Source organism: Centroberyx gerrardi, chromosome 16 (genome assembly GCF_048128805.1).
Source record: "Centroberyx gerrardi isolate f3 chromosome 16, fCenGer3.hap1.cur.20231027, whole genome shotgun sequence".
In the NCBI taxonomy this organism is placed as follows: Eukaryota; Metazoa; Chordata; class Actinopteri; order Beryciformes; family Berycidae; genus Centroberyx; species Centroberyx gerrardi.
Window position 1 is genome coordinate 25,138,923 of NC_136012.1, and position 15,423 is coordinate 25,154,345.

General features: G+C 44.0%; 1 protein-coding gene across 1 annotated transcript in view; it reads left to right on the plus strand.

The window, feature by feature from the left end:
• The first annotated feature begins 4,466 nt into the window (after window positions 1–4,466).
• Window positions 4,467–15,423, plus strand: part of fat4 (FAT atypical cadherin 4) — a 103,780-nt gene continuing 92,823 nt past the window's right edge. The window contains exons 1-2 of the mRNA XM_071920234.2: window positions 4,467–4,479; window positions 4,543–9,569. Of these exons, the coding sequence (XP_071776335.2) occupies window positions 4,467–4,479; window positions 4,543–9,569 (5,040 nt within the window). The remainder of the gene's footprint in view (window positions 4,480–4,542; window positions 9,570–15,423) is intronic.

Sequence of the window (15,423 nt, forward strand, 5' to 3'; positions counted from 1 at the left end):
TGTACAGCTATATATAGAGCCAAAGGTAATGAATTTATGATAAACTTGTTTTGCATGCAGCTTTGTACCCGGGTTCAGAGAAGTGATTTTTCAGAATCGTCAGCAAAAGCCCAGTTGGCACATGATTGATTTGCAAGACAGTATCCTGGCATGACCGGCTCAGCACTGACGGTAAACTTAGGCAAGATTTTTATGTAAAAACACGCCCGTCTTATCAGTCTGAATCACAAAGCAGGACTCCAACAGAGAAGAGTGTCCCATCCCTGCTAATTGAGACTTAATTCTATCTGCCCAAATTAATTTCTGGTATTGGGCTGGTACACTTCTCCATGACATAATCAAACCTTAAGAGTGAAATACAAACTGTCTCCTAAACAGCAGAGAGCAATCACTCAGTCCAGAGAAACCTGGACTCACCTGCGTCACCTTAATATCTATGGAGATAATGGATAACAAGCCAGCCTTCTGCTTTACCTTCCATCACTCACACCATTCTGGGTACCTAATTGAATCAAAACAAATGCTTATTAGCGAGGATGCAAAATGGTCCTCGCAAAGTGGCTGCAGATGAGAGCTGTGACACAAAGTTAAACCAAAGAATTAGGAAGGACGTGAATCCATCCCAGCAAGCTTTTGACAGATGGTGACTTGCAGGAGGCGGCCAAGTCCAACACCGACCCAAACAAACACAACATTTTCACAATATGATATTATGGCACGGTAGAAATTCATATTAGAAACAGCTTTGGAGACTGTTTAGAACTGATATCAGAAAGATATTTAGATGAAAATTTCACAAGACAATGCAGGCAGCAGCTATAGACGTCTGAGTTTTCAACTGTTGGCGCAGGCCGTCGTATCAACATCTATTCAATGTCAAAATGTTTGCTGGGATCTGAAAAAACAGCAGGCAACGCTGACAGAACGTGAAAACATGAGTCAGGATAAGGGAATTAACTCAAACATAACAACAACTTGATATTTATATCAAAAGCATCCTGCAAGCTTCCAGGCTTAGCCGGTATAATCAGGTTAGCTGAACGTCTCCTGTGGGGAACTAATCTACTTTGATGCTCTGTCTGCTACCAAAACATCGAATCTGTGTCAGTCTACACAGGCTGAGCAGCTACCACCAGTCCGGCCCAGTTTGTAATTCAATTACATTAGTTGACTCACGTCCTACTTAACGTCCATACAGCCAAAGGCCTGATTACGGAAGCCACAAATTGTCCAATGCTAAACCTGAATAAACATTTATGTCTCTCAAAACCAGGAGCGTTGTAATTATCCTCCATGATGTTATGTCAGAGGACAGATGAAGTGCAGCGCAGGAGTTCAGCAACAGGCCTTCGCTTCCAGATCGTCTTCACAGAGATTCAAGCTGTTGTTTGTTCCCACTGCAGTAAGGCTTTTCAATAAACACAATGGGTTTGTAATGGACCCAGCCTCTCAGTGTGGCTTCCCAGTGCAGACACTAATGGTTATCATATGTGTGTTTCTGCATGTTATCAAGGTCTTCTGTCTATGTGATCCGCGTCCTTTCCCACTATGGGATCAATAAAGTAATACTGCTAATGCACACATTCACTCTGGGGATATGCACTGCAAAAAACAAAAAACAAACGTCTATCTTGATAAATCATTTACACTAATATTGAGCCATAAACTCAAAAATATGCCAGTGGGGTGAGATAGTTTCACTTGTTTGCGGTTTTTTGAAACTAGTGATGTAATCTGCCTCATTTCAAGATATTGACGAGAAGTGAAACTCCACAGAGTCTCACAGAAAGTGATTATGAAAAAATGATTTGCTAAGATGAACATTTTATATTTTAATATTATATTTATATAATATTATATTATATTTTATATATAGTGAAAATGCTGCAGTCAGAAATGAAAAAGAGTATTTTACTCAGATACTACACACTACACACTACTAAAATAATTCAATTTTAGGGAACTTAATACTTTAAAGTAAATTTCCAAAATTTTACATAACTAGATTTATTAAGTTATGAGTTACTAAGTGATGAGAGAGCAATCAGCATGAACATGAACGTAAGCAAGCATAACTGCACAAGTGACTCCTTTAGCTTAACATTAGAAACACCAATAGATTTTGGGTCTAAGCAAAAGCCAACAAGCTGTCAACTGAATGGGGGTAAATGCAGTTTTACGTAAGTATAAACCAAAATGTAATATTTTAAGATAGAACTTAAATACAACTTGACATTATTTGTAAATATAAGAACCGCAAAGCTGTCCGTACTGTCCCCATCTGTAATTTATTCAATCTTAACCCTTAATTTGTCTAAATACTGTCTTTGACCAAATGTATAATTTTGTATTCATATTGTTGCACCCCTGTCTGCTTTTTGTGTGTAAGTTGGTATTTAATATTTGTTGCATTATACTGTAAATTAGTCTTATGCCAATATTAATGTGAATTTAAAAACAAATCTAATAACATTGGTTTGCACAAAAAGCAGGTCCAGGAAAAATCATGGATGGACATTTTGAAAGCTGAGATATTTTAATTCCAAAATTTAAAACAGCTGTCACTTGGCCTTTCTAATGTTAACCTGCAGAGTTTAATGTGTTGAAAATATAATTATCTTATGCACTGAAAGACATATTCTGCTGGACATGTAGGAGGAGCAGGTGAGCTGAGGAACATTTTAGAATCTGTGGAGGGGGAAATGTTCAGTTATCTTTACCAAAGTGTAGTTGTTATGGAAACGGCATCTTTCCTGTTTCAACATTATGACCAGACAAAAGTTGGTACTTTGGCTCAACTCACCCCTGGGTTGGCCAATACTCAAGTAGCTACATGTATAAGCAAATACTTTAATATTTTCACTTGAGTAGAATTTTGAATAAAGGACTTCTACCAGAGTAGAATTCAGTTTCTACTCTGGTAAAGGGTTTGTGTTTCTTCTTGTGCATGCATCCTGTTACATGTTTATACAGTTCAAAGTTTATTTATATCATTCAAAGTTAACAAGTAGCAGTGAAAATACTTTTTATCCTTTCTACTTTTTACACTTTTTTTATACTTTTGTGATTAGTTACTGAGTCAAATGTTCAAATGTGTGCAGCTTTATGCTTGAGAAAGCTTTAGTGAATGTATTTTGGTTGAACTACCATGATTCAGCCACTAGATGGAGCTACTTACCTACACTATCTAATGGCTCTCTGACCTCCTAATACACTCATATATCTCAATTGCTATTATTCATTTTGAAAATGAGAATAAACAGGGAAAGACTGACTGTTATTCATCTCCAATAATATAAACTGAGTGTTTTAGAAAAATGATATTTACTAAACAAATATTTTGAAGTCACCTTTTTCTAGTCAACAGCCTATTGTGCTAATACATTAACTTTCCCAATAAAAAATAACATATTTTTCTATAACATTTATACAGGGATTTAGAGCGTATGGAGTTTATGATGACTTTATCATACTTTATACTATTTTTTTTAATCTCCTATAGTAACACTATAATACTCCTATAAGGACTTATAGTGTGTCAGTGATACTCAATAATTAGTTTATAGCGAACATATCACATGTGTATGTTTATTTTTCATCTCCAATGGTATCACGATAATATTTCTGTAATATCCCTATGATATTCCTGTGTAATTTGTATAGTATCCTTCTGAAGTTTATCATAGGATTACTATAGTTCTATCCTGTGGGTTTCTGTGGGTTTTTCATATCCCGAGCTCATCACCACAGCCTTGCAGGTATTAAATCTGTTACTGAGGTTATGAAGGGTGCTGAGGGCATCATTAGGCTACCTGTCTTATTTGATTGACAGCCCCTTCCACAAGCAGGGACAAGGCAGTGCGCTTTACAATGGAGGGGGGGAGGCGGTGGGAGGGCGGGCAGGAGCAGCGCTATCCAATGGGATTAGTGATGGGAGGGAGTTTGCCTAACTCCAGCTTTGTCCTAACTTACTGAGACTCCTGAGCACAATATGACTGAAGCGCCTGCACCGTTATTCCACGGGACGGTGCATCATAGACTCCACACTGCTGAACCGCGTCCGAACTTCTGGATAAACTTTTTTTAAATTTCTCCACGGGGCCAGGAACTTTAGTTTTGTTTTGTTTGGTATCATCATGGATTGTCAGATTCCGTCCAGGAGATGCTTTTTTGCGACAGAGGAGCTGAGGTAAAACTTCCTTGGTCTGCAGGAATCATACTCTCCATTCAGTGGATTTTGTTGCATTGAAGCACAGTGTTGCACGGGATAAAATAACACTCCTGGAGTACTTTGAGAAACTGAACAAGTGGGGAAAGAGGCGCGCCGTAGCTGGGTTTCTCATTGAGGTTTTTTTTTCTGCACATTTTCTGGAATACAATGCTTTGAGTGATCCGTCCAACTTCAATAAAGTTGATGCATCATAGGCATGGACTTTGTCTGAAAAAGGTGGACTGGCTTATTGACCATGGCGCTCACAGGTAGGGGCTTAGGCCGGTTTCATTTGATTTTACTGATGTTATGGACTCTATCGCAATACTCAGCATCCAGCCAAGTCCGTCAAGAGTTTCAGGTCCTGGAGGAGCAGCCCATCGGCACCTATGTGGGCACGATAGAGACCAAGCCCAGCTTCACGTACCGCTTCAGCGAGAACCACAAACTTTTTGCAATTAACGGCACCACTGGAGTCATTTACACCTCCTCGGTGATTGACAGAGAGGTTTTACAAAGTGATGTCATCAACGTTGTGGTGCTGTCCAGCCAACCCACCTATCCCACTGAAGTCAGGATTGTGGTTTTGGATATAAACGATAATTCCCCGGTGTTTCCAGACGCGTCAATCGTGGTGTCTTTTAAAGAGGACGCCAGTAGTGGCAGACAAGTGATTCTGGACACTGCAACAGATTCAGACATTGGAAGTAACGGAGTTGATCACACCACTTACAGAATAGTGAACGGCAACGAGCAGAGGAAATTCCGCTTGGATATTACAGTCAATCCTAGTGGAGAGGGGGCATTCTTGCACCTTGTTTCAACTGGAGGCTTGGACAGGGAAGTGACTCCCTTTTACCAGCTCCTGATTGAAGTAGAGGACAAAGGAGACCCGAAAAAGTTTGGCTACCTGCAAGTGAATGTCACTATTCAAGACATAAATGACAACCCCCCTATTTTTGACCAAGACCAGTATCAGACCAGTGTTTTTGAGGATGCAGCAGTAGGATCTAGTGTTCTGCAAATTACAGCATCAGATCAAGATGAGGGAGCCAACGCTGATATACGGTACTTTCTAGATGAGGGAACACCTTTCCAAATTGACCCTAAAGCAGGTACTATTATTATAAAAGAGGGTTTGGATTATGAAAGCAAGAAAGAGTATTCCTTGACTATTCATGCTATGGATAATGGGGTTCCCTCTCTGTCAGGCAGAACAGAGGCCACAATCAAACTCCTGGATGTGAATGATAATGACCCGGTAGTGAAATTCCGCTATTTTCCCACTACTTCTAAATTTGCCTCTGTTGATGAAAATGCCCAGATTGGTACTGTAGTGGCTTTACTCACTGTCTCTGATTCGGACTCCCCCACAGCTAATGGCAACATATCTGTTTCAATCTTGGGAGGCAACGAGCAGAGACACTTTGAAGTGCACACATCTCCGGTCCCCAATTTAAGTCTGATCAAAGTGGCCAGTGTTTTAGACAGAGAGCGAATTTCCTCATACAACCTGACCGTGTCTGTGTCAGACAATGGCAAGCCTATGGCCAGGTCCTCCTTTGCCAGCTTGGTTATTTTTGTGAATGATATCAATGATCACCCACCCATATTCCAGGAAGCACTGTACAGAGTAGATATCAGTGAAGACATACCAAAAGGCAGCTACATTAAAGGGGTCTCTGCAACAGATGGCGACTCTGGGCAGAATGCCAACCTGCGCTACTCCCTGGTGTCTGGAAACGCTTTGGGCTGGTTCTCCATCAGTGAAAACAGTGGTCTGGTTACCAGTGCCGCTTTGCTGGATAGGGAAATAGCATCTGAAATTGTGCTCAACATTAGTGCCAAAGACCAGGGGCTGCAGCCCAAAATCTCCTACACTAAATTGATAGTCAACATCACTGATGTGAATGACCAAGTGCCCACATTTACACAGAGCACGTATCACGTTTCCCTCGTGGAGCACAGTCCTGCCGGCAGTGAGCTGGTTGTGCTGTCTGCCTCAGATGACGACCTTGGGGCCAATGGAACTATCCGGTTCTCATTTGATGCGGAGACTCCAGCCAGCGTCCAGGAGCTGTTTCGCCTGGATGCCGTGTCAGGCCGATTAAGCACAGCCGTAGAGCTAGACAGGGAGGACCAGGCCTCCTACTTACTCTACATCCAGGCAGCAGACTCAGGCAGCCCCCCTCTGCACTCTGTAGGAAAAGTCAACATCACCCTGAGGGATATCAATGACAATAGGCCAGTTTTCTACCCTGTGCAGTACTTTGCCAATGTGAAAGAAAATGAGCCCTCGGGCTCTTATGTAACCACTGTATCAGCCACAGACCCCGATTTGGGTCGAAATGGCACAGTCAAATATATAATTACTGCCGGAGACACGTCCAAATTCCATATTAATAGCAACACAGGGAAAATTACCACGCTTGTGCCCCTGGATAGAGAGGAGAAGACCGCCTACCAGCTGCAGGTGACAGCAGCAGATGGCAGCGGCCTCCGGTCACACACTCACGCTATTGTGACCGTAACTGTCATAGACACGCAGGATAACCCCCCGAACTTTAGCCAGAAAGTGTATAGTTTTGTCATGTTTGAAAATGTGGGCATTGGGACAGTCATAGGGACCGTGTCTGCCACCACTGTTGATTTGAACACAAACATTACATATCTAATCACCTCGGGGGACCAGCGGGGGCTTTTTGCTGTAAACAGTGCAGGTCAGATCACAGCATCCAGTCAGATAGATAGAGAGGAGCAGGGTTTTTATCAGCTGAAAGTTGTCGCCAGAGGTGGGGAGGTCACAGGCGAGGCCCTTGTTAACATAACTGTGAAGGACTTAAATGATAACGCCCCTCATTTTATCCACGCTATGGAACATGTCAGTGCAGTTGAAAACTGGAGCACCGGGCACGTCATATTCCAGGCCAAAGCTTCAGACCCTGATGAGGGCACTAACGGCATGGTGGTCTACAGCCTCAAACAAAACCCCAAAGGCCTGTTCCACATTCATGAGAAGCATGGCCTCATCACTCTGACTGGGCCACTGGAGGTCACCACCAGCTCCTATCAGGTGGAGGTCATAGCATCAGATATGGGGGTCCCCCAGCGCACCTCCAGCCTCATTCTCACAGTCAGCGTATATGACGTCAACGACAACTCCCCCGTGTTTGATCAGCTCTCATATGAGGTCATCATCCTGGAGTCTGAGCCTGTCAACAGCCGCTTTTTCAAAGTGGAGGCCACCGACAAAGACTCTGGCCTGAACGGAGAGATTATGTACGACATCGTTGGTGGCAACACAGGTGATGTCTTTGGTATTTTTCCAGACGGGCAACTGTACATCAAAGCAGAGCTGGACAGAGAAATACAGGACAGATATAACTTGGTGGTTGTGGCCACAGACAGAGCAGTGGAGCCTCTAAGTGCCAGTGTCAATGTCAGTGTAATTCTAGATGACGTAAACGATAACCGTCCCCTCTTTAACAGCACCAATTATGTGTTCCGCTTTGAGGAAGAGCAGAAGAGGGGGTCACTAGTTGGGCTGGTTTTTGCTGAGGATAAGGACTTTGGCCCCAACAGTGAGGTTAGATATACATTTGAGACTCCGCAGCCCAACTTTGAGTTGAATGCCATCACAGGGGAGTTGACCAGCACACTGCAGTTGGACCGCGAGTCACTCATGAGACAAAGAGGCGCCGCTGTGTTCAGCTTCATGGTCGTCTCATCAGACCAGGGTCTCCCCAAGCCCCTCAGAGACCAGGCCAAAGTGCAGGTTTACATTCAAGACATCAACGACAACCCACCCAAATTCACCAAAGACATTTACCAGGCCTCCATCTCAGAGTCAGCCCAGAACATGACACAACTGCTGCGGGTCTCTGCCTCCGATGTGGATGAGAACAAAAATGGACTGGTCCGTTACCACATAACCGATGGCAACGAGGAGGGCCAATTTACCATCGACGGCAGCTCTGGACAGGTTACTCTAGTTGGAAAGCTGGACTATGAATCCACATCCTCCTATTCACTGAAAATCATAGCTGTCGATGCTGGAACTGTGCCCTTGTCCTCCTCTTGTATGCTCAGCATTAGCATTCTGGATGAGAATGACAACTCCCCCTCCTTCCCCAAATCCGCACTGTCTGTGGATGTGCTGGAGAACATGAGGATAGGGGAGTTGGTGGCCTCTGTGACCGCCACTGACGCAGATTCTGGTCAAAATGCAGACATAATTTACAGCATTACAGCCACAAACAACCACGGCACTTTCAGCATTAGCCCCAACACTGGCAGCATATTTTTAGTTAAAAAGCTGGACTTTGAAACTCAGTCATTTTACAAGCTTAACATCACTGCAAAAGACAATGGTAGACCACCCCGCTCTTCATCCATTCCTGTGGTCATTCATGTCAGAGATTTTAATGACAATCCACCCATATTTACCCCTGGTGACATTTTCAAATCAATCCCTGAAAACCTTCCCATCTCAGCCTCAGTCATGACAATTACAGCTCATGACACAGACGCAGACATAAACGGCCAGCTGGAATACTCCATTGTTCAGCAGACTCCCCGAGGAGGCCACTTCAGCATTGACCCCGGCAGTGGGCTCATATTTACAAGCAAGCAGATAGACAGGGAGTTCTCCAATCTGTTTGAACTGACAATCAAAGCCACCGACCAGGCCGTCCCAGCAGAGTTCCGTCGCTTTGCCCTAAAGAACGTCACAATATGGGTCACGGACCTGAACGATAATGTCCCCACTTTTGTATCTCAGAATGCTCTTGTGGCTGAGCCCAACATAGTCATCGGCTCCATCCTCACAACGGTGGTGGCCTTTGACCCTGACGAGGGGGCGAACGGGGAAGTGGAGTACGAGCTGGTGAAAGGGGACTCGGACACGTTCATCATGGACCGGTACAGTGGGGATATCCGTCTGGCCTCCCAGCTGGTACCGTCCAGGCTCGTGTACACCCTCACGGTGTCGGCCACTGACCACGGCACCGACCGCAAGACCTCCAGAACCGAGCTGGCCATCATCCTCCAAGGGGTTGATGGGCCTGTATTCTCCCAGCCTAAATACATCACCATCCTCAAAGAGGGCCAGCCGCCGGGCACCAATGTCATCTCACTGGATGCCTCAAGCCCGAGGGGCTCCGGGACCAAAGTGGAGTTTTTCATTGTGGCGGTGCGCAGCGGTGGCAAAGCCGTGGGACGCCTGTTCACCATTGGCCGCCACACCGGAGTGATACAGACAGCCGCCGAGTTGGACCGAGAGCAAGGCTCCGACCTCTACCTGGTGGACGTGTACGCCATCGAGACGGACGCCAGCCAGCCCAGGACACAGCGTGCTGAGGTTAGTACACTGCTGAGCTTTCTATTCCCTACAGGTATTGGAAAGCTACCTTATATTTTGGTCTATTTGATCTGTTTGGCAGGAAGAGGGCATGAATGACCACTGGCATTTGTTTAAGACATTTGGATGGAATAAGTGAAATGAGATCAAGGTTTCACCTGGAAAAAATGGGCAGTGAGAGTGTCCAAGTCACACATAAAACAGATCCACCTACTATTGCATTTATCTGCTCATTAATTAAATTCCTTTTTTTATGTGTGTTCCTGTGTTATATTAAATCATAATTACCTTGGACATGAGTAAGAAGGCCCTGTTCTTTGGCATGATAACTTTATTGTTCCAGTTCCCAAAAACATACTGGCCATAACAATTCCTCTAGCATGTGCCTCCTCTAATATTTGAGCAGTCTGGGAAAGGGAAATGAGTGTTGCATGTCCTCTGCATGAGCTGTTCTCCTGCTGTTATGAACTGGAATATTCTTATCAGTGGATATGAACTCCACAAATCAAAAAAGGACTACTTTTAATTTCCCCACTGTAGACATAAATAATTCTGGGCTGTTCTATCAGGGTCAAGGCCCATGATGGTTTCCTCAGTGTCTCAAGAAGAAATGAAAAAGAGAGTAATTCATATGGTCTTCCAGTGCAGGTATGCATCATCAGTGCCAGTATCACATTGAGCTTTTGAGCCTGAGGCTGTTTTGGCACTGGGGTGGTCTTGGGGTACTTTTTGTACCACCGGGCCCTGCTCCACAGGCAATAAGTGACCATTAAAATTGGGTGACCTCTTAAGACTCTGTGAAAAGATGTGAGGGCAGGGGGGACAGGAAAAAATATCCCAGAGTGAAACTTAAGCTGTCCATTGAGTTTGCATTATATGATGCACCTCTTTTAGGCTTCTCTTGAACTTTCCCTAAGGGATGGAGTTAAATTCTGTGAAGCAGAATGCGGGAACCCTAAACCCAGTTTTGGGTGGCTAAGGCCTAGCCGCTAGTCAAATGAAAAACAAATGTGATTCTATATGTGTTTTGGAAATTTCATCCGGGACTTAAAATGCCATGTTATTACAGGCTTGATGATACACGGATATAAATTGGAGTTTTCAGAGCAAAACCCAAAAGGCTGCTGCTCCCCTTAAGAAATGTGTTTTATATTATTGCTTTGGAGGGCACTTTAAAAAATGCCTGATGTGAAATGATTTAAGAGTTTAAGATTAGTGGGATGCCTTTGACAGTTGTTATGGATGCCTTTTCAACCGCTGAAAATATTGAAATTGAAATTCAATGCAGCAATCAGTTATTTGGAGACAAACTCAAATATTATTGAAATCAAGGATTACTTGGCAAAATCTTGTTAGCTAAGTTAACTTAAAGGTTTGCTCGGCCAAATGGGAATATCAAATGTTCACTCATTTTGCCTGCAGCAAAGATGGCAATCTCCTTTCCTCCTTTCCTCTACTACTGGGCTAATAGAGAAATATAGTGCTCCTTTCCCAAACCTAATACTCCAGTTTGGTTTCATGCGAAGCCTGAACTTTCTCACCCGCTTGGAGAGATGACTTTACCATCCTTCCACTGTGCAGTCAATTTCTTCACTTTTATAAGTGTGAGATCTAATAACCCAGGCACTAGGCGGATTTCAAATGACCTTCCCCAATAGGAAATATGGCTTAGTTTTGTGGTGCAATGCAATGGGCAGTTGTGGTCCTTGTGGTTGTACCTGTAATATATATATATATTAAAATGAACCAGACATATTCATATATATCTCCAGTCTGTCATTGGTACCTCAAAGCACAGTGTGCTACAATAGTGTAAACCTTCAGACTAAGACTAATGTTTTTCCAGCGCAGTGTTTATGCACCAGATACCCGGTAGCAACTGGAGGATTATTTCCATCCCTGGGGTTGTGACCCTTTCACATTCTCCACTTTCCATTCTCCCCATTGATTAGATGCATGAGGAAAGCTGGCAACCATTTTTCCTCAGCTATGCACCGTGTGTGATGTTTTGGAAACACTCAAACAAAGAGAATTCGGCTGGACATGCTTTATCGATGGTCATGATCTTAAACAACTCAGGACCCTGCTGGGCTTGCTTTGGAGTGTGTGTGTGTGTGTGTGTGTGTGTGTGTGTGTGTGGGGGGGGGGTTGTTTTTATTCTGCCTCAAGGCATTTTAATAGGTTTCATTGTCAGTGATCGCTGATTACATTCTTTGTTGCAGTATGTAAAGCTTGCAGCACGTCTGGGTCATATAGTATTTGCAAAGAATTCTTAGCGTTTGTTTTAACCCGCTGAAGGTAGCACATGGGTGGAGTTTGCCACATAGGACAATACAATGAGTGACAGAAAGTTAGACAATCACAGGAAAATATTTTGAGGTCAGTTAAAGCTGCATTAGGAAACTTTGCACTTTGGCAGCCCCAAGTGGCAAGGGGAGAGAAAAATGAATGAATATTCTAAAGTTTGAAAGACTTCATTACCAAGAAATCATGCAATGTGATGTCGGTAAACTGCACATTCCTTTTGACTTGCATTTCTTCTTCTTAGCGGCTGGTAGGAGTGGAGATGGTGAAAAAAATATTTTGGCAGCAGGTTCAGCCGTTGTTGGTGAATCCAGCTTTCACTCGTGCTGTTTAGGAGACTTTTGTTTTGTGTTTTGCTCTTAAGTTTCGATTCATCACTTCCTGTGGGCGGACAAGGGAACATACCTGAAACCAGATTTCATTTTGGCAAATAGCTCTTTGTTGCCGCTGCACTTTGTGATTTAGACTAATAAGATGGGTGTATTTTTACATAAAAATTCCTTGCCGACTGTTAAAGCAGTTTTATATGCTTGACAACAAGTCTGGTAAACATACCACCTGAAGTATGTAGTAGCAATTATACACAGTGCCCACCCACCCCCCCTCTATCCTCCCCTTCACATTTTACATCTTAACATTTCAGGCATTTTGATAATGCTCGTACACTGACTGCAACAGTAGAGAATGTGCTTCAATTCCTAGATTACAAGCATTACAAGCAAACCAAAGGAAGAAGTGCAAGGGTCGAAGCCAGAAAATAGACATAGCAAGCATTCTCGTTTCCCCAGAACGATCGTGCGTGATAGAGAAGTCCAAGGAAAAGAAATAGATAACAAGTAAAGTAATAATAAAGAAATCACAGAGGAAAAATTGGAAAGTTTTTCTCCCTCTCTTTGCCACCTTGACTATCTCTGTTTCTAATCCTCGATGCTCTCTCTCTCTCTCTCTCTTTCTCTCTCCCTCGCTCTCCCTCCTCCTCCTCACACTCCAACCCCCTCCAAATCTCTGGATTGCCACGATTGTTTTCTTTAACTCATTGTGAAAGAAAATGAAGTACTGTTTTTTGGAGAGGCCGTGGAGTGCTACATCACTCCTTGTTGCCCCCCCCCTCCTCTCTCTCTCCCCCCCGTTACTGCCACCCTTAAAACGCATTGTTCCCCCCTGGAAAATAAACACAGTCGGAGCGTTCAACAGGCCTTCCTTTGTTTTGCCTTTACAGATAAAGTGTTACACTGCCCCGGTCGCGATTCGGGAGGCTTTTGTTATGTTTTTGTCTGTGCCAACGTCACTCCCTTGACAGATTTAGGAGTGTGTATGGATGCCCCCGTCAGCCTTCCTCCTCTCCCCCCAGCCAGACAGGGGCATACAGTAGACCTGTTAGCAGTTGTGAGAGAATAAAGAAAGAAAGAAGGAAAGAGAGCGAGAAGTTTTTTTTTTTTTTTTGGGGAGGGTTCTGGACATGTCAAACAGTGTTATTAGGAGTTGTGGGAATAAAGGAAGAGGGAGAGAGGGGAAACATTTTGGGGAGGGTTTTGGACGTGTCGGATAGGGGAGTACTGTAGTGCTGCTAGGCATTGTGGGAAGGAAGAAGTGAGGAGAGAGAGAGAGAGAGAGAAGGAGAGAGCAAGGGATTTTGGGGCATAGGGCTCCGGATCATGTCCTAAGCAGGTGGGAGCATGTGTACTCATGCTGCTGGCCCAAAGCTTTTGGACATCACAAGCGAATGCAGATGGCTGAGGCAGATACATGGCTCATATTAGTGTTGATCTCCATCGCTACGGGTGATTTGAGCTCCGTTTTATTTGTCCCTTTCTTTGTTTAGCTGTATCTCTCTTTCTCTCTTTATGTGTCTGTCTGTTTGTCTGGTTTTTGTCTGGTTTTATTTTTTTTTTGGTCTGACTCCATTTCTGGTACACTGTCTGTGTCTGTCTCCCTGTCTCTGTGTCTGTGTTGCGGATCGGTTAGATTCATAAGTCATCGCCAACACACTTTGAAGTCCAGCTCTCTGTTTCCCTCTCTCGGTCTCTCCCACTCTTTCTGTCTCTCTTGCTCTCCCTCTCTCTTTGCCTTTCAGCTCTATCGCTTGGTACGGCTGAAACCTCCTGTATCTTGAACTCTGAGGGAAATGCGATTGGGGCATCAGAGGCGATGTTGAGGTTGGCCGATGTAGTGAAGCTAGAAGGGGAAAAAAAGGCTTCTCTGAAATATAAAACCTCTACAGCCAGTCAGGTCAGCAAGGCAGGGAGGGGAAGGTCATGTAGGGCACGACCATATGATATGGTTACTGGTGTGTGTGTGTGTGTGTGTGTGTGTGTGTGTGTGTGTGAGGGCTGAAAAGCTATTAATAAAAATTGAAATATTGATGACTGCAGCTTCCAAATTGCAGGAAAAGGATCCAGCAGTGTTACAGATCGCAGTAGAATCCCCGCCGTACAAATCAAGCCGAGCAGAAAAAGGCTTTGATTACATTCAAATCAAACACAAGCTCGGTATTAAAATTTCATTCCCCTCAGAAGGGACATTTTACAAGTGCTGGGAAAAGGAACGATGCAGAACAAACTGTGTCCTCATGTACTGTAATTCATGCTGTAATTGCAATATTTCGAGTGTGTTTGTGCGTGCGTGCACATGTGTTTGAGACGGGTGTAAGGTGGTTAACGTTCCTACCGTAACCGAGGCCGTAAATCCATGGAGTAATTTGGCCGGACGTGCGTTTTGACATGGTCATCGGCGAGGTGGCGCATCTGCCGGCCTCTCCCGGTAGGTGGTCGCTCCGGGCCCGAGGGCGAGCTGCTGGCGAGGAGGGAGGGTTAGTCCGAGTGCCTGTCCGTTTTATGAGACAATCGCCATAAAACTTACATAAACAGTCACTCATGCATAGATGCGTGCAGGCACACACACACACGGGCGCAGCCAAAAACACACGCTGACCACAAAACTCAAGTTCAGACTCACACGAACTCCTTTCCAAGTGCAGGGAAACTCTTAACGGTAGCCACACTGCAAATTACTCTGTATCATTTATATTGGTATGATAATGTTAGTGTTAAATAAGATTAGTGGGATGGTTTTCGTCTTGTTTTATGCCGTTTCAAAGCAGGGCTTAATGGAGCCAGCAGTGCAAGCCTTCCTTTTATTATAGCCGATTGTTTGTTAGTGTTTGTTTTGTTCCATTTATATTGTAGCACTTTGTGACTTTGTTTGGAAGTGTTACACAAACAGTTATTTTTATTCTCCTTACTGTTAATGCCGTTTACCAGCTCGTTTGACGAGTTCAGATGAATATTAATGTTTACTGTGCTTTGTTTTTTCTGTAGAGGGCCTCTTCAGTTCATCAGGATAGATCTGCGTCGCTAAATTGTACCATCAGCCGTCTCACATTTCACCATGTTTGACTTTTTTCTCGTCCTTTGGGCAGTGTCAGAGCAGCGACTGGCACGGCTCATGATACACGTTTTGTCAAACCTCTGGCTAAAAGGTCGGAAACAGGGTCGCACTGTTCTGCTGTGCCACGTTCTGTAAAGTTAAGTCAAGCGTTAGTTAGTAATCA